The sequence below is a fragment of the Ptiloglossa arizonensis genome, chromosome 5 (genome assembly GCF_051014685.1).
Source record: "Ptiloglossa arizonensis isolate GNS036 chromosome 5, iyPtiAriz1_principal, whole genome shotgun sequence".
Lineage (NCBI taxonomy): Eukaryota > Metazoa > Arthropoda > Insecta > Hymenoptera > Colletidae > Ptiloglossa > Ptiloglossa arizonensis.
Window position 1 is genome coordinate 20,548,958 of NC_135052.1, and position 19,687 is coordinate 20,568,644.

At 39.9% G+C, this 19,687-nt stretch overlaps 1 protein-coding gene across 1 annotated transcript; it reads left to right on the top strand.

Moving 5' to 3' along the window:
* Positions 1–6,182: 6,182 nt before the first annotated feature.
* Positions 6,183–15,782, top strand: LOC143147662 (uncharacterized). The gene is made up of 3 exons (XM_076313111.1): positions 6,183–6,572; positions 10,507–10,722; positions 15,642–15,782. The coding sequence occupies exons 1-3, from the start codon at positions 6,468–6,470 to the stop codon at positions 15,726–15,728; spliced, it is 408 nt and encodes a 135-aa protein (XP_076169226.1). The 5' UTR covers positions 6,183–6,467; the 3' UTR covers positions 15,729–15,782.
* The last annotated feature ends 3,905 nt before the right edge of the window (positions 15,783–19,687 follow it).

Genomic DNA, 19,687 nt, shown 5'->3' on the forward strand with positions numbered 1-19,687 from the left:
CAGATCGATAAGCGGGAATAGCCGATGCACGCACTCGACGATTTACTTCCAGGTTACATTCCGAGGAAACGATTTTAACGATATAGAGTAATCGGAGGAAAGTCTTGTTAATTACACAATGATACTGCAGACGTTGGTTCGATGTATTGAATGTATTTATGTATATGTAAAACAGCTGTTACTGGCCGACAGATTAAAGCATGTCGATTAGGAGGACGTATCTGAAGGAACCTCGATATCCCTTAACCTCAAAGTCATTTTTTCTTCCCTTTTCGCTCGAAAGAAAGTATTGTCTCTCGATTGGAAATTATCCGAAATAATTCGTACAAATGGAAGAATTTGCTCGTAGTTTGCGATCAATTTTAAGATCACAATAATCACTTGCACATAAATGTTTCGATAGAGAATATAAAAGAACTGGTGTTATATTGAAGAAATTCCCATTCAATTATTTTAAGAATTTTTAAATTAAATTAAATACAATTGTCGACAAGATTGTTTCTTTTAAATAGATTTATTCGATGAATAAAATAAGAAGGTAAATTATGTATAAAAAATAATAAATCGAACAAATTTTCTTTGCCTGTTGAAGGAAAGCTGTGTCACTAATACACAATGAAATTAAGAAATATCGGGCATGGGTTGCAAACAAGAAAACGCGTACAAAAATTGCACACTAAAGAGTATTATTAAACAAGCCTCTTTAAAAAACGAATACTTTCTTTTACCTACAAATTTTAACTATTAATTATATATTCCAAATAAAATACCCAATCATAAACGATTCAAAAATTACTTTACGTTAAAAAGGACTGAAAGTCTAGAGATCGAAACATTTGTGTAATTAAATTATGTTTGTACAGAGCAGGATTGTGATCTACTGTGTTTCGGGTAAATATTAAACATTAGAATTGCATAGAAAATTGTATCGTGGTCGTGGACCGGGCAATACAAGAATAACCGAAAATGTCTATCAACACGTCGTAATATCGCGTTCAATGGCATCTTTGTACCGCGGGAAGATTTTCAAGAATTTGGCAAGGAAAAAATCCAGCCGCTGTGCACTTTGCGTAACAAAGTACAGTTGTTTAATTGGAGCCCGCGGACGTGCCAAAGAACGGGCTACGTATATCGAGTGTAAGCAGCGAGACAATACGTGTTGGCGTGAGAACAACGTGCCATATTTTTGCAGCTGCCTTCGGGTGAGCAGACGGAAAACACCGACGTCGAAAAATTATATGTCTCGTTGCATCTTAGAGAAGATTCCTCCCCAAGAAAGTAAAAATTTATAAAATTTATTCTCTCGATCCTGGAGTACCACACTTCTCTTTTATGTACGATACATTCGTAGGGGTGGCTCTCAGTGTCGGTTACCCTAAGGTTCTTAAAAAATTTATCGAACGTTTGCATAACTACAAAAAGCTAAAAAAGGGTGCATAATTTACATTCTTTACTTTCTCGAGTTTACCTCACCGGATGAATTTGTTTGGTACACTGTGTCCGTAAGAAAGCTTCTTCGATGATGATTTCTCTGAGGAGAAATATTCTTTATTCGTTCAATATAAATATAAAATAAAAATACTTATATTTCTCGAATCTATACTTGTGAAGTTTAGTCGAATTTTATCGAATAAAGTGTTATTTATTGTGCAATATTATGGAAGCTTCAGCAATGATAATTTCTCTGTGGGATACAATTTTTTATTGTCGAATATCTCGTAAGTTATTAAGTACTGCAAACGTCAGAATATTTTTTTTCTATCTCTACCTACGAAGTTTCGTTAAAAATTATCGTATACGCTATTTAGTATACCGTATTGTAAAAATTTCTCTAATGATAATTTCTCTACCAAGAACTACTCTTCATTCTTGAATATCTCCTAAATTATTGAATATTGCAAACATCAGAATATTTTTTTTATCTCTACCTACAAAGTTTCGTTAAAAATTATCATATATGCTATTTAGTATACCGTATTGTACAAATTTCTCTAATGATAATTTCTCTACCAAGAAATACTATTCATTCTTGAATATCTTCTAAATTATTGAATATTGCAAACGTCAGAATATTTTTTTTCTATTTCTATCTACGAAGTTTCGTTAAAAATTACCATATATGTTATTTAGTACACCATACTGTAAAAATTTCTCTAATGATAATTTCTCTAACAAGAAATACTCTTCATTCTAGAATATCTCCTAAATTATTAAATATTGCAGAGGTCACGATACAGATAAAACATTTTTCGAATCTCTACTCACGAAGCAACGTTTGTTCAGGTCCCTCAGCGAAGCTATCGCACAATCTTTTCGACAATCGTAAACAATTTTCCTAACAGAGAACAGGACACTAAACGTCGCTATTTAAAAAAATATATTCACGAGAATAGCGCACCGGGGCTCGAAACGGTACTCTTCGGTCAATTAACTCGTTAATTAATCGAATTCGCGCTCAACGTCGTGCGTAATTTTTCCAACGAAAGGCCGAGGTTCCTCGAATCTCTGCGTTCACTATCCAGAACGAGCGGCGCAACGGAGGGGAAAGAAAAAAAGGAAAAAATTTGCAATGAAAGAGCGGCAATATCAACGTTTCTAGAAAACTATTTGCACATTTACGATCGTTTGTTTGCCGGTTGAATCGTATCGGCGGTATCGCGCCGCGAAGTCGTTGCCCCCAGCGTGTCGAATCATCAATTCATCCTTAATTACGTACATAAATCGGCCTATTGAATCGTGAACGTAGAACTCCGGATTTCCGCCATTCACGTTTCTTTAAGCGAGAAGAAGAAGAAGAAGTCGCGCGCAACGAAATCGATGAAAAAGAAAAAACGAAATCGATGGAAAAAGAAAAAATCCTCACGGTGCAAGATCGGTTGAATTTTCAAAGATAAGGGTTAAGGGATGGAGTGATGATGAGTGGAGGAATGTTAATTTGCAACTGATTGAAAAAGCCGTGAAAGCTTCTCGAGTTTACCTTGCGCACCGATAAACCACGGGTCAGGAGGTCGTTGCAATAAAACGCAATCGCAACGAGATATCGCGCTGTTCAACAAGGCTAATTATTGTTGCACCACAGTGATTGGAATTGAAATTCGATGATTAATCGAACGGGAAAACAAGTGTCCGACACGGTCGGTCGACGATACGCGTGTTTTACCGCTTTGAATGGTGAAATATCTGAAATACGATCTTGCCTCTTTTTCGAGGGAATCGACGTTATTTGTTTATAAAAAGTACGTCGAGATAAAGATACGGATTTGCAGTGGTGTTAGAATTTTAAGTTGTTAATTCTGACGAATAATGGAATTGGGTAATTGTTTAGGAATAATTACTTTTTTGAGCTGTTATTTTTCTTTTGGTAAGAAAAAAGAGGTTTCTTGTTTAGTATAAAAAAAGGAGATTAATGCATTCGCGATGAATCGATAGAAAAGGGCGTCTAGAGTGATGTATTATTTAGTCGATTGGCTGAAAAAAATGTTTGAAACGAGATACGTTTTGCTTGGGAGAGTTCATCGAGAAGGTTAAAGAAGGTTAATGTTTTTATGCATTTTACTATTATACAAAATTATACTACATTTTAGTTTATCGTACAGAGTGTCTCGCTGAGAGAACTGTATCTTTAAAATGTTTCCAGATAGAAAAAAATGTGTTAAGGTAAAGTTTAGCGGTTTAGAACGCGGCACGTTTCGGTATTAATCTTATGCAGTTTTGTGCATCCATGCGTCTAAAAAATTCAACCGCTCCAATTTCGTGCATCCTATCCCGTACTTTTAAATGGACTTGCACTTTTTTCTACCCGACGAGAAAATATTAAGGAACTTGTGTCTTGAAACTGTTACCTTAGAAGCTATTGGAATTTAAAGTTTTCCTGGCTCGTTTATTTATTTATAGGAAACTTTCAATCGCAATAACTTCTAAACTAGTAATTTTAAAGCACAAGTTCCTTAATACTTTCTTGCAGGGAAGACAAGAATCCATCGATTGGTGTATTTAAAAGTATTTGTTACGTTACAAAAAAAAACTCGACGCGGTTGAATTTTTTAGATGCACCGGTGCATAAAATTAATATCAAAACATGCTCCGTTGTATTTAATCCGTTTCGTTTCGTGACATTTATTTTTCTATTTACAAGTTTTTTAAAGATACGTCGAAAACATTTTCTCGTAATTTTAATAATCTTCCCCCGTAATTGTTCCCAGAAAAATAATTTTCCTTCGAATGTTCCAAAATTGCCATCTACGGTTCGGTTCGTGTTCATTTCGTAATTCGGGGATAAACAATTTCCATCTATTTCGGAGTCGGGTAGGATCGAATAGGAACGATGGTAAACGTCGTTATAAACATTCCAATCTGGTTCGAAACGTTTGTTTATAAAATCAACCAAAGGTGAGATATTTTAAATGGCATTTTCTAGAAGTGACTCACGCGCGCGTATTAACGACGGTTGAACCGCGTTACGATGTTTCTTCGATAAAATAACGCTTCGTTCGATGAACAACCGTGCAACTCGAAATAATCGAAGGAACGAAGTGTACGCGAAACATTTGTACAGCGACGAGACGCAATAAGGAAACAAGAAAACACAAATAAAGTGGGCCGAGACCCATTTTGGCGTGCGTAGATCGGGAGCAGAATTCTCGAAAACCTCGACGAATTTATTTCGCATGCCAGCCCCGTGAATCAGACAACGCGAATTGCGAGTTCGACTTTATTTGCGTAACGATATTTCCGGTCGCGTTTCGGCCATGAACGGCCCCGAAGAATTTTCTTCGAGCGATTCTGCGTTGCGCGCCACTTTCCGCCATCTTTGCGCGTCACTCGATGCGCGTAGCACCCTTCGAAGACACCACTTACCCGAAACGTTGCGTTTCTACGATTCTTAATTAATAATTAAACGCGTCGATCTTTCCACGAACTCGCAAGATAATATTTATCGATTTCTTTATCTGGATCGCGTTCGTATCTAATTCATAATAAATAATAGAAATAATTGATTGCGTAGTACCAACCACCACAAGAAGTACTATACACTGAAACTCTCCACTTCTCGTTATCGTACTTCTTCTTCTCGCATTCGAACTCTTTTGGGTGGAAATGAAAGAAAGATTAATATATTGGGTCGTTTGGAAAGTTAGTTCTTTTTTTTTTTTTTTTAGTGAATATGAAACACGAATTTTCTAGAGTGTATAAACATTTTGTTAAATTGTGTACTCTCCATTTTGGAGCGACTCATTTTATATTCGTTCTTATGGATGTCAAGATTAATTATCAAGACACCTCGGTTAGAAGAAACCCCGAAACATTATTCGAAGTGTATCAATCGAACAATACTAACCCTATTCCAATGAAGAGTAACAAACTGAAGTTTTAATAATCAATACCAACACGTCGACTGGATTATTCTCTTTGTCAGATGTTTGAAATTGACGAGGTGTTTCTCATCGAATCCTATTTTTCATTGGTGAACCGAGGCCATCTTCTTGTCCAAAATTGTCCTCCCCGTGACAAGGACAATACTAACTCTATTCCAAAGAAAAATAACAAACTGAAGTTTTAATATTCAATACCAACACGTCGACTGGATTATTCTTTTTGTCAGATGTTTGAAATCGACGAGGTGTTTCTCATCGAATCCTATTTTTCATTGGTGAACCGAGGTCATCTTCTTGTCCAAAATTGTCCTCCCCGTGACGAGGACAATACTAACCCTATTCCAATGAAGAGTAACAAACTGAAGTTTTAATATCCAATACCAACACGTCGACCGGATTATTCTCATTACCAGTAGATGTTTAAAATCAACGAGATGTACCTCATCGAATCCTATTTTTCATTGGTGCACCAGGGCCGGGTTCGTCCATCTTGTTGGCCAAAATCGTCCTCCCCGGTGACTAGGCTCGCCTAAAAATACCTATCGATATCTGTCGTTCGACAGAGCGAAAAAGCGAAACGATTCCGAAATAAAGCTAAGCTAGAGCCACGTAGGAGACAAGCTGTCATAAATCAGCGTGCGACGGATCGACAAGGCTCTGGCATCGTCGCCGGTGCACAACCGTGAGCGTCGCGACGCGGTGCCCGTCGCCGCCGCCGATGCTATTTCAAAGTGAAAATAGTGGGGCGTCTCTCTATTTCGGTCGTACGAGCCAGGGCCGTTCAGTCTGCGGCCTGGCTTCCTCACCAGGAGGCTGCGGATCCGAATTTTCCATTTTCACTGTCGCGGTCCAGGAAACGCAACCCCGGACGGGAAAACACGCCCGAGGAACGCACTGAGGGAAGATTCGCGTGATCGCGAATTAAAAAACGACGCATCCAACGTGATGAACGCGATCAGAATGTCGTGGAGGTAGTCCGTGGCAGGTGGAACGTTACTCTCTGGTGGTTCGAGCTAGATAAACTGTATTTCCCATCCGATCGATCGTGGAACGTTAAAGACATTCAGAAGGAAGGGTACCCCCGGGGCTAAGATGTTCTGGTCAGAGCCGGACGAGGAGGAGGAGGCTCTACTATGCAGCCCAGCGCTCATGGCCAGGAGGGCCTCGGAGTCCTGGATCGTCGCACCTCCCGTGGAGGTACGAATAGAGTTCGAAAGCTTCCGAGTGTACCATTCGATGTCCCTTCGCTAGGAACACTCGAGAGCCGCGGTAGTCCTTGCGTCCAATTCGAATATGGACAAACCTTCCTATCGGGTATTCCATTGGTCGATCGTTTCGATCATAGTCCCACGGTGGAGTGACAGTTCTCGCTAAGGTGAGTTCACTTTAGCGAGAACTGTCCCTGACCGGAATATAGGTCAGAGGAGCCACGAGGTTAGTAGCTCCCTGGGTCTAGGTTATCCGATAGACAGTCATCGAAGCGTGTTAACACGTGGGATTGTGATCGCGTTAACACGCTTCGATGGTGGTTCATTGGGTGACCTAGACGCGGAGAGTGCAGAGGTTTGTCCGTAGCTCTGTGTTACCTAATAAACACGCTTCGATGATAGTTTATTAGGTAACCTAGACCCGGGGAGCTACGAACCTCTAGAGTCACGGCTCTTCGGGTCTAGGTTATCTAACGAACTAACGTCTGCACGATCACAGTCCTACCTGGGGGCTGAGAACTACCTCCAGGAGCATCTGATCGGTATATCGGTCAGGACAGCTTCCACTCGGAGTGGTTCGTAGCTTCTTAAGACGCGAGAGTAACGTCTATTTCGGTTTACGGCGACAGCGGACGCGTGAACAGCTTCGAGGCTGTAAAGACATTTGGGGAGTGTTTTGACAGTCGTTGCGGGTGACACTCTTGATGACTCGACGTTGTGGATACCGAGTCCGAGGTGTACATTTTCGAAAGTGGTCAGTCGATTCGTATGCAACGCGAATCGCGACGATCGAACAGCGAACGACACCAGGGAATCATCGCGAAGCAAATCGCTCGATAAGCGAGTTATCGCGGTGGGAGGGCTGCTACTCGAGGAGCAACGCGAATTAAAGTCAGGCTCCTCTTCGCGGATACTGTCGTGACGTTATCGCCGCGATTTACAATGGTTTAGAGAAGTAGCCTCGAAACCGAGGATAGAGTCCCGCTGACCCGTGGCCGGAGATACGACAACGAAATAAGACGAGCGCCACGATCGAGGCTAATTAATGGCATCGGGGATTATCATACGAGGGAACGAAGGCGCCGATCTAATTTTACGTACAGTGTAACGCGGGAAAAATATCCGCGACAGGAGATACGAGGAAGAGGATAACCTCACTTTTCTTGCCATTTTTCCCGCGAGGGAACTTCCAACTGAATTTTACAAATCGAGAAATGCTTGCCTTCGAAGAGGGTAACCTCACTTTTCTTGCAATTTTTTCGCGGAGATATTTCGAACTGAATTTTGAAAATTGAGAAATGCTTGCCTTCACTTCGAAGAGGGTAACCTCACTTTTCTTGCCATTTTTTCGCGGAGATATTTCGAACTGAATTTTGCAAATCGAGAAATGCTTGCCTTCTAAGAAGGTAACCTCACTTTTCTTGCCATTTTTTCATTTTTTTACGGAGATATTTCGAACTGAATTTTGCAAATCGAAAAATGCTTGCCTTCACTTCGAAGAAGATAACCTCACTTTCCTTGCCATTTTTCCGCAGAGACATTTCGAACTGAATTTTGCAAATCGAAAAATACTTGCCTTCGTTTCGAAAAGATTCTGTACCGAACGAATAATTTATCTAGAGTAAAGATCCTTGACAAAGAATAGGGAGTGAAGATAATATCACTCTTCTTAGCAATGTTTATAGGAGACACTTGAAATTTACAATTTCTTTTTCTGTTTGGTTCGTATCAATTCTGACTACGTGTACATTTGAATTTGGAATTGGTGACCTCGCTTTTTCAACAAATTTTATTTAGGACAATTTGAACCACCTACTCCTCCGGTTTGTAACTATTTCGACACACTATTTCGTGTATATTCAATTGGGCAACGTTCTCTTGGGGATAAAAGTTCCTCGAAGATACGCAAAACGCATAACCTCACTTTTCTTGGTAATTTCGATTGGAGACCATTCGAAGCGAATATTATTCCTCGGATTCGCGACCATTCCGACTACTCTTCCGATGAAATGTATCTTTCCGGTTACTGCCAGGAGATACGCGGAAAAGATAACTCGACTTTCCTGATTAATTTCAGCTAGATACACTCGAGTTAAACTTTCCATATCTTCCTTCGTAGCTCCGTGACATCTCTATCTATTTTATCGGGCAATGTATCTCATTGGTAGATAAAGATTACCGAGAAATCTTTCGGGTCGCTCGCATTAAAGTAATACGCTGCTGAAAACATCGTTGACACGTACTTACGTAACCTTTATCGGTTTCTTATCACCGCGGAGCACTTCCCGTAAAAATGGAGGAAAAACTGGTGTCGAAGGTCAACGTATCCGTACCAGAATTCCTGGCCTTTGCATCATTATTACGTACGATTACGAGCGAGGCTGCACGTTTTGGAACGCGTCCAAGGATTCCTTGTCTTCTTCCCTACGTCGGCCCGTTTTCAGTGCTCCTTCAAAATGTGGAACTAATGAACACGTAAATGTCCAAGTGCTTGATGCCACGCCAAACAAATTGCCGCTGTTTTTCACGCAGAACTACGGCCCCTCAAAATCATTCTGACCGTTGAACCATAACCTCGACTGCTATTACGCTCGACGAAGACAAATTCGTTTCGCGCGGGATTTAACCTCAGCTGTTGTCGTACGTTGAAAACCAACCAGAAGAAATCGTTTCTTTCTAGCTCAAACACCGAGTCGGTAAAGAAACTAAGAGTACCTGGAATCCACCGTGGTAAAATCTGATTAGTTTCCGATCCTCGGTCGAATTTAAGTTCTTGTTTGCGGCTATGAGAGTCACGAAAATTTTCAAGAATTTTTTTTTTCATCGAACAAGCAAAGGTACAGGTATGAATCTTTGTACACATATTTGTATGTAATTTGAGTAGTTGTAGGAATTCTTTGCCCCCCATTGTACATATATATACAATATTGTAGCAGGTGGACGAAGGTGCGCAATACGTTTCAGAAAATATTCTTTTACGATGGATTATTATTTATTGCTACGATTCCAATAAATGTGTTAGGTTGTTCGGAAAATCATTTCGTTTTCCAAAATGGAGAATATATAATTTAACGAAATGTTTGTACACTGTAAAAAAATCGTGTTTCATTTTCACAAAAAAAAAAAAACGAAATGACTTTCCGAACAACCTAATAATTATGAAAAATACAAAAGGAATGGAATTATGCAATTATAAGTATTGCAGTATTATCGAGACCTCGAGGGTAAAGAAAACATTAAAAATCGACGAAACGGCAACGTTTGGAACAGAAAGAAACCGAGACGAATTTATGAATATACAGTGAAATTGTTCCAAACATTGAATCATTCCAAATTTCGATATTCAATTTTCGGAAGAATTCTTGCATAATTGTATCATTTCTACGCCACTAGTGTCTCCGAAAACTGTACGGTCGACAAAATCGCGTCAATATTTACACAAATATCAAAATCACGTACATTACACAAATACAAAAATTCACACCGCTCCGATGGTGCATAACCATGCCTAAAAAATTTCCTCGCAATTATATCTTCACCCAGTCACGTCGCGAGAAAGCAATTCCTTTGTGAAAATGGCCGCGCGCGTAATAAACCGCGAGGAAGCAACTATCGTTCGCCGATGACGATTATCGTGAACAGATGGGTCGCGATGGATTCTCGCGCGACAATGAGAATTGTTCCCCGTGAATCAACGCCGAGAGCATCGATCGCGGAACCGATCGCGCGCCGCGGTGATTTCAATTGCCAGGTTTCCGGGAAGACACGACAACTGACCGTCCCGGTGTGTCCCTTTGTCGGTCAGTTGCGCGCACACGTGCACGGACACGCGCGCCCCTTTTAGAAATAAGGCTTTACGCGATCGATCGTGTGTCCGTGGGCCACCTCTCTCTCTTTGTTTCTCGTTTCCTTTCTTCGTGCAGGCGATGCCGGCGGCGGCGGCGGCGATATCCCTTCAACGAAAGAAGTCACTGCCGGATGTGGCGCAGCCCATTCAGCTGACAGCGACGGCACCGCTGTCCAGGGAGGAAGTCAGCGTCCTGAGCAGCATGAGGAGGGAGGAGATCCGCAGGCAGATCGACGAGAGCGAAAGGCTCCGAGCCAATCCTCTGCTGTACTTGGTCAGTCCTCAGGTTAAAGTGAGTATCCGTGCTCGACGCCGTGTAACGCGGAGAGTCTGCGCGTTCACTACGGAAAAAGCGGACAGTCGGGACGACCAGCATCTCGATCTGTTTTTAGCGATAAAGGAAAACATTCCTCTCTGTTGTCCGTTTTCGATCCCGGTTGTTCCAGCGTTATCGTCACCGTACTGTGATCTTTTAGAAATTTTCAATCGACTCGAGTTTTCCTTTTTTTATATTTATTCGAACGCTGATCAAATTTTGGTAGAGTCGATATTTCAACGATCCATCATCGTCGTTCCCCCACCACTCGGTGGGTCTCGAGCGTAATCCGAGCAGGTGAACAAAAACGGTGAATAAATATGGCTAAGAGTAAGGGAAAAAGAAATTGAAGCAAACGCACTACGATAAATTGTACAAATTTTTATTTATACATTTTACGAGTTCTTGTAATATTAGTGTCGATGGATCGACGAGGTGGTCCAGATGGAAATGAGTCCAAACACGGTGTAAATTGAAACACTTTTACTGCGTTTTATTATTTTCGCTATCTGGGATGTTTAAATTTATCGAGAACAAAGTTCGTCCGATTTGCGTCGTGTTTGGGCTCATTTTGATCGAGAGAATCTCGTCGATTCGTTCGTATTGTTGTTACGATGATAAAGTGAAAGAACGGAGAAATGTAATTTTTTGTAATTGGATGATTCATCGTGGCGCGTGGAGCATTCCTTTGAAATTCTCGAAATGGATTATCCTTACTCCGCGCATTGTTCCTTTTCGCATTTATTTTTGCTGTGTTTATTCTCTTTCCTTGCCGAGAGCCTTGAGATTCAAACACGAGATAATTCCTGGAATGAAATCACTACCTGCTCCGGGATCATTTCAACGTCAACCTCCGATTTACTTAAATTTAAATCAGCGTTACTCGTGCACACTTGGAAAATTGACGCACTCGAATTTTTCTCAGCTCGATAAATCGAACTACGTGCTTCAATTTATTCGAGGTATTTCAATTTCTCTCGGCAAGATAAATCGAGTTACTTCAATTTGTTTAGTCGTTCACTTATTGACAGTTAAAGTACCGAGGTAGTACTCTAGTTTTCTACCAGTTAGGTAGAAAAGAAAACGAAAGAAATTAATTTTTAACAAAGAAATCAGCAAAGTAACGAACACTGACGATGAAAAAGAGAAAAGAAAATTTATTCGAACAACAAGAATGATTCGAGTACTTGTGCAAAACCTTGCTTCCGTAATATCGACCTTATTACACTATAATTATATAGTGTGCCGAAATATAGATATAGTTACATATAGAATACAAATCGATAACAGAAATGGAAAAGTAAGAGAAGGTTCTATTTCACAGAAGAACTCAAGTACGTTGACAAAAGTTCTTGCAAAACGTGTCCTATTTATTTATTTATTTAGAGCCCACACCATATTGAGGCTATGATTATTCTTTCCTAATACAAAATTTGGAGCAACGAATATAACTATCTCACGAGAACTCGAAAACTACGAACTCTGTGCTACGAAACATTTTAAATCAACGTGCAGTTCCAAAATGACCACACTCGTAATTTTCTTCCAAAAATAGAAAAATACGTATTGCAAATTACAAAAGTGATTATTTCTCGAGAAAAAGAAAAAGAGAAATACATTTATTATTCTTCGATCCTGAACCAATTTTACGAGCACTCTATACATATATGACTCTGGTACTAAATTGATTGCAAACTTGAAACTAATATTTTCGATCGAAAGAGTTCAGACGATATCGTAGACAGACATTTGCATTGAATCTGGATTTTATCGTCGATATCAGAAACGAAACGAGTTATCTCGAATCGTAAAAATATTTACGAAACGATCGCAAAGGTATCTGCGGAAAATCCAAATTGATTTCTCTCCTCGTGCGTTTAAAATGTATGTATACACATTTTGTGCACAGCTTGAACGTAGAGTGTCGTTTAATAATATCGTGTTAAGCTATTCGCGTCATAAATTTAATACGAATGTCAAAGTTTTAATTAAAGCGTCACCGGTGTATCGCGTACACTTCCTCCCCTCTCCTCCCCCCTTCACGCGCCAAATTTATTTGTATCGTCGTGGTGTTTCCAGTGTATCGTGAATGAATGGCGAAACGGTTTCGCAGGTGTAGTCACACGAACGTTGCGAAACCGACGACGATGTAAACGAAAGAAAAGAAAGAGAGAACGATAATCCGAAGGAATCACAATTTGTTGCGTAGAACGTGAAATAAACGTAATGCGCCGGGTATCACGACCTTGGTGAAAAAAAAAAAAAAAGAAAGAGCGGAGAGACAACCTCACGATCGAATTGACGACGCAAAAACGCTCGCTTCTTATCGGATGATTGCAAGAGTGGGTCGCGCGAGTACTAAGACGTGATTGCGTTTAATCGAATCGGCCGCATTGAATATCCGGTGTGCTTCGATCATTCTTCAAATCGCGATTACGTACCTCGCGAATTTACACCTTTGTTCTCGTGAAAATGATCGCGGTAACGACACGATCGTGAAAGAACGATTGTGGAATTTTCGAAATTGTGGAAAAATTGAAGTGGATGACTTTGGACAAGTTGAGAAAAATCCAATTGTTCGTTCTACTTAACGAGATTTTTGGCCAATGTTACTTTTGCTACCGATACGATCGTAAAAGAACGATTGTGAAATTTTTGAAATTATAAAAAAATAGAGGTAGAGTGAAATTTTCGAAATTACAAAAAAATAGAGGTAGAGTGAAATTTTCGAAATTACAAAAAAATAGGGGTAGAGTGAAATTTTTGAAATTACAAAAAAATAGAAGTAGAGTGAAAATTTCGAAATTACAAAAAAAAATAGAAGTAGAGTGAAATTTTCGAAATTACAAAAACAATAAAAGTAGAGTGAAAATTTCGAAATTACAAAAAAAATAGAAGTAGAGTGAAATTTTCGAAATTACAAAAAAATATAAATAGAGTGAAATTTTCGAAATTACAAAAAAATAGAAATAGAGTGAAATTTTCGAAATTACAAAAAAATATAAATAGAGTGAAATTTTCGAAATTACAAAATAATAGAAGTAGATGACTTATGACAAGTTAAGAAAAATCTAATTGTTCGTTCTACTTATCGAGATTTTTAGTCAATATTACTTTTGACAAGTATCTTTATAGTGATATTTTTTCTAATTTGAGATACATTTATAGAACATTAAAAATTCTTAAACAAGAATGTTTTCTTCTTGGTTAATAGACAGTTTAAAGGGATAAAAAATAAAGATCTATTCGTTGGGTCAATAATTTACCGATACCAGAACCTCAAAATGTTAAACTGTATACTTGTTTATCTCTAAAATGAGTAACTAGTTGCACGCAAAAGTGAGTTGTAATAAAGCAATCATGTTCTCATTTTTGTCCACATTGTCAGTAATTTATACTGTTCTCTTTACGAAAGAGATATCAGTTTTTTGTAAATACCCTACTTCAAACATTTAGAGAACAATGCCTCTGTGCAACTCGGAAGAGTCTATTACTATTATTATTAATACACAAAGTGTACATATCGTCTCGTAGTGGTTGTGTTATTGGATAAATGGTAGGTATTGCTTTTAAATCTAGCCTGAAAGATATTACACAAAACAAAGCCAAATGAAAGAACTACGAACAGTTAGACGAAGTGCTGATGGATAAAAGATCCGGTGGCACATTTAAATGTAGAGTAGGTCGGAAGAACGTATAGTTCTGAAGGAAGGAAATCGTAATGAAAGGATAAAGTTATTCGAGTATTTCTCTACCATTTCTACGGAAAGACAAAAACAAAATTGAAGCCACTCATTTCACAAATATTCCCGTTAACAATATATTTTAGTACCAAGAGCAACTGAGCTAAACTGAGAGAAAACTCTAAACTGCGTTTATTAAAGTACTTATCAAAGTTTACCAAAGCTAGAGAAAACTCTAAACTGCGTTTATTAAAATATTTGTTAACGTAAGACCTATTTCGTCTTAAATATCGCTAAAAAGATCACAGTACCCGGAGATACAAATTCGAAATAAGAAAGAAAATATTGGAGTTCAATTTCTCCATATTGGAGACTCTCCAAACGGTTAATCGCAACTCAGAGACCCAGATGTCGATAATTTTTTCAACAAACTGGGTAACGTATCAGTATAAATTACTAATGATACCTCTTGGTGTAAGAATATTGTTGTTTCGTTCTCTCCTCTTATCACTTCGATCTCTGGAGGAGAGATCCTTTTGAATGATTTATCCCCGTACGAGCCCCCAAATAACTATTGCTCTGATGTGGTATATTAAAGTATATTTAATAATATTATATATTACAATGATGATAGTGTTAGATGTAGTGTCAGTGGTTAGTTTCGCTGGATACGTCTTTTAGTTGTCTCGTCTTATCGTCTTTTAGTCATACCGTCCGCGACACACTCTTCGGACATACTCTCGTCGTCATACTTTGTCATACTATATCATACTGTGTCATACGTTCTTCTCGCGCTCTATATAGTCATTCCCATTCATTCTCTTTCATTCCAATCCTCAGTCTCTCTCACTTCAGACATTCGGCCACGCTCGGCCATCCCAATCACCCGTCTTTTCTAAACACTCTTCACTTTCTCCGAACCACATGTATTTCCTTTCATCCCCATGCATTCTCACGCTCGGTCGTCGCACAAGACCCTTTGTAAAGGATACTCGTACCTTCCAGGAAAGCTAGCGAGCCGATCGGCGCTAAATGTTTACTTCAACTCGAGTCCAACCGCGCACGTTATCTTGTTTAGGCCTACGCTCGAAGCAGGCCTAAGCGGACGCCGAAAATCCGATACTACAATATATATCGTTGCAAGAGAGAAATAAAATTGAATAAAAAATTGGCGCTCGAAACGAGACGACTGACACGATCGAAACGTTTCAGGACTGGTTCTCCCGGCAGCAGCTGGTGATGTTGGTGCTCTTCATCAACATATCCCTGGCCCTGATGTTCTTCAAGCTGCTGACGTAGCAGCCAGCCGACGATCGGGTTCACGGACTCGTGGTGGACGTGACCTGAGGCCCCGGGTGCGTCGCGACGCCCCAGAGCCGTCACCGAAAACCAGAACTCAAGGAGCAATGAACCAGAGGGCGCGTGAGTGCCCTCGACGCAAAATCACGAGGACAAAACCGCTGAAAACGGCTTTCGAGCGATCTTACTCGGTCCCACGTAAGGTTGGACGCGAAAGAACTGTTGGCGTGGACCTCGAGGACTCGCGTGGGACAGGACGACGAACAGGGAAGAACTTCGAGGGGCGAATTTTTTTGATCGGAGCTAAGGATCGACGAATCACGACGATAAACACCGCGGGTTCCTTCCACGACGATTCGTCGACGCGGTCTCGATTCGTAAGGACTTCCGGCCGGGAGTTCGAAGGGGGAAGGACTCCTCGCGGAGGACGTAGGGTGAAGAGCAGCTCGTTTTTTGGTCCGAGACAGGGCACTCGCGACACCGACGTGCCCTGCCGTCTGTATCATACCTATTTTTACACCGAGTATTTTAATATTAATAATATTTGTAAGAGCTGGTCGCAGCCAGAGTGCAACTGACCACGCTCTGAACACGGTGCGCACACACGAATACTCTCTACACTTTTTCCCTTTTCTTTCTCGACGATCGACTCGAGCGCGGACGACCAGGATATATCACTTTTATACGCGTTAGAACAGCTAGAGTAGCGCGAGTCATTTTGCGAAGAGAAATTCTCCGTAGGGAGATGACGAACGATTTGGATAAGATTTTCAAACGTTTTTTCTACGCCCTGCGCAACCCAGGGTTGTGCGTTGGTTTAGGGGGTTAGGATCGACTCGATACTTGGAAATAAATTCGCGTGCTTCGCTTATGGAGATGCAAGTGACTAGGTTCACGCTACCCCTTCTCGTCACTAGCACCGAGCCTCGCGCGCCAAGCGCCTCGCTCGACGGCTGCGCGTTACGCGATGCGCAGAGTCATTATACCGCAGCGAGTATATAGCTCCGCGATACGTACGGTTTGAAATAGGTTACCAAACCAACGATCAGATTAATATTTATTGAATACACACTCTGTTATATTTTAAGAATTCGTTTCGATACGGGTAATCTGTTTACGACGGCATTAATCGCTACGAAGAAACAATGCTCTGTCATTGACTCCCGATACGTTAAGTTTAAAATAGATTATCGTTAATTGAATTAACACTTATTAAATGCGTCTCGTTATGTTTGAGAATGCGTCCGAGACATTGGATATATTTCGGATAAACGACGTGTTCGTAAAATATATAAATATATACATATGTATATCGAACGTATTTCATGCGTTAGAATGTTGCGAGGTAGATCGAACTATGTAGCGTAAAATTTGCGAAATACATCGAAATGTGCGACAACATATAGCATATTTTGACATGGTATTATTATTACTTCAGAGCGATTCGTGTCATTTGTCACGCCATATAGGTTAGATATTTCGCAAGGACAGAGCTGTTCCGTCGTGCAGTCGGCCGCATAATGAATCTGCGCATCCGTATTGCGCAGCTTTGAAGAACCTTAACGCGGGAAAATGAAACGCGTGTCGAGAAAAACACGGTAGCACGAATTTGACAGTTTACCTGCTGGTTGACAACAATCCGTCGGGTGTACTCTGTCTTCCGGATAACTGATCGAATTATTCTCCTCCGATCTCTGATCCAGAGTTATCTTTCGCGCTATTTTCGTTTATTTATTGAATTTCATCCGGTAATGAAAATTAAACGTATTACATATTTCAATATTTCTGTACGAGAGTATTGTCGATAGACCGACGAGGTTCTTCTAACGAAAACGTGTCTAAGCACAGTCTCGTTGCACTATATTTATTTATCGCTTATACGTATTTATTTTTACTCCTTCTTCTTCTTCCCTTCTCTTTTGTCATCTGCCAAAAGAATTTGTCGTGTCTTGTAACGAAGAAGTTTAATTTGTTTTAGATTATAAGAGCAACCTTCATTGATAAAAATAATAAATATACCTTACATTTTGGTTAAAACCTTTTAATAACAAAAGCTGTACAAACATCTTACATATACCGAAATCGTTTTCTTAACTGCAGCGTTTTATCGACGACATAAGTTTAGTATTTTGTTCTTATCATCCGCAATTTGCTCGCGTGAAACTTTATTTATTCACAAAACATTCTTTTTCTTCCCCTTACTTACACAAAAGTTCGTTTAATCTCTATTATATTTCATTAGAGTTTCTCTTTCATTTTCGTATTTAAAAAATTCTATACTATTATTTCTCGTGAAATAATTGGCTCAACTCGAAAATATTTGTCACTTTTATCGATAATGCTTGCTTTGTACAACCAAAACAATTGAACACTTCCACGGTCTCTCTTATCAACGATACCACGAGCGAAAACAATTGGACAATTAGAAAGAATCCTAACAAGGTCGATTTTGAAGCTTATTCGATGAAAACTCTCGCGAAGATATACATTGAAAAAAAAATTAAAAATTATTCTTTTCATTACCGCGTGACTCGTTCCATGAACGATAGGATTCAATCTCGGTAAAAAAAATATAATTTCTTAGAGAATAATCGCCACCTTCCCCAAATAATCGAATTTACAACCAAGCGTTCGAATTCGCAATCAGTTATCCGGGTAATGGTATATCGAGGTGGAATAAGCGGCGAATTTCGATTTTCTATGCGATTGTTACGATTTCTACCAGTTCAAGGGACAAACGGACGTGTTGCGCGAACAACGTTACAATGTAATCACGTATTATCACCGTGTAATTGTTGGCTGTCGCGCGGTATTGCAATCGTGCAAATTCTATTGGTGATCGCTTCTATCGTCAAGTGTTTTTTCGCGTGAGTCTCGCCTTCCGCGCGGACAATGTACATAGACACTTTTTCTCGACTTTTTATATTAATACGTAGAGACAGCGGGCGATCGCAGTTTCTCCGTCGATCGAGACGCTTTGAATAAAACTAAGAGCATCGTCGGCTTCGCCCGAGATAAACCTTGTTTGTCTCGGATCGCGGTACAATTTTTTGGATGAGGAAAAGTGACCGCTGGAAACGATAAACACACTCTCGTTGTCACGAAACAGAATTTATTTACAATCGAGGAACGGGTCTCGATAACAAGTCCTGTGTGCGTGAGAAATGTTTCTGTGTTTAACCGACGAGTATCGAGCGGAGCGAATTTTTTCGATCGATGCGATTTCGGTCGGGACGAATTTTTGCGATTCTTACGATTTCGGTCAAAGTGAATTTTTGCGATACATACGAGATTTCGATCGGAGCGAATTTTTGCGATTGATAAGATTTCGGTCGGAGCGAATTTTTAAGATTTATGCGATTTCGGTCGGAGCGAATTTTTGCGATTGATACGAGATTTCGATCGGAGCGAATTTTTGCGATTGATACGATTTTGGTTGGAACGTATTTTTGCGATTGATATGATTTCGGTCGGAGCGAATTTTTGCTACTTATGCGATTTCGGTCAAAGTGAATCTCTGCGATTGATACGAGATTTCGATCGGAGCGAATTTTTGCGATTCTTACGATTTTAGTCAAAGTGAATTTTTGCGATTGATACGAGATTTCAGTCGGAGCGAATTTTTGCGATTCTCACGATTTCAATCAAAGTGAATTTTTACGATTGATACGAGATTTCGATCGGAGCGAATTTTTGCGATTGTTAAGATTTCGATCGAATGATTGTACCTCTTGGTACTAACGAGACGTCGTGTTTCGTGGAATCGAGCGAACTTCTCGATTTTTTACAAAAAAAATGGTAAAGGAAAGGTGATACCAGAATTTCGAGGCCGTTTCTCCTCAGGGGTTCTCAACCCGGAGAAAAATTGTCGGTTCGTTTCTCGCGCAAATATTCTCGATCAGATTCGAGACGACCGAAGATTCGACCTGCGCTCGAGCGATCGCATTTTTTTTTCTTTT

Excerpts from the sequence above, each read along its gene's own strand:
- LOC143147662 (XM_076313111.1), top strand. The coding sequence starts at position 6,468 with ATGTTCTGGTCAGAGCCGGACGAGGAGGAGGAGGCTCTACTATGCAGC. Across the intron at positions 6,573-10,506 it reads TCGTCGCACCTCCCGTGGAG|GCGATGCCGGCGGCGGCGGC; the intron begins GTACGAATAGAG and ends TTCTTCGTGCAG. Across the intron at positions 10,723-15,641 it reads TGGTCAGTCCTCAGGTTAAA|GACTGGTTCTCCCGGCAGCA; the intron begins GTGAGTATCCGT and ends GAAACGTTTCAG.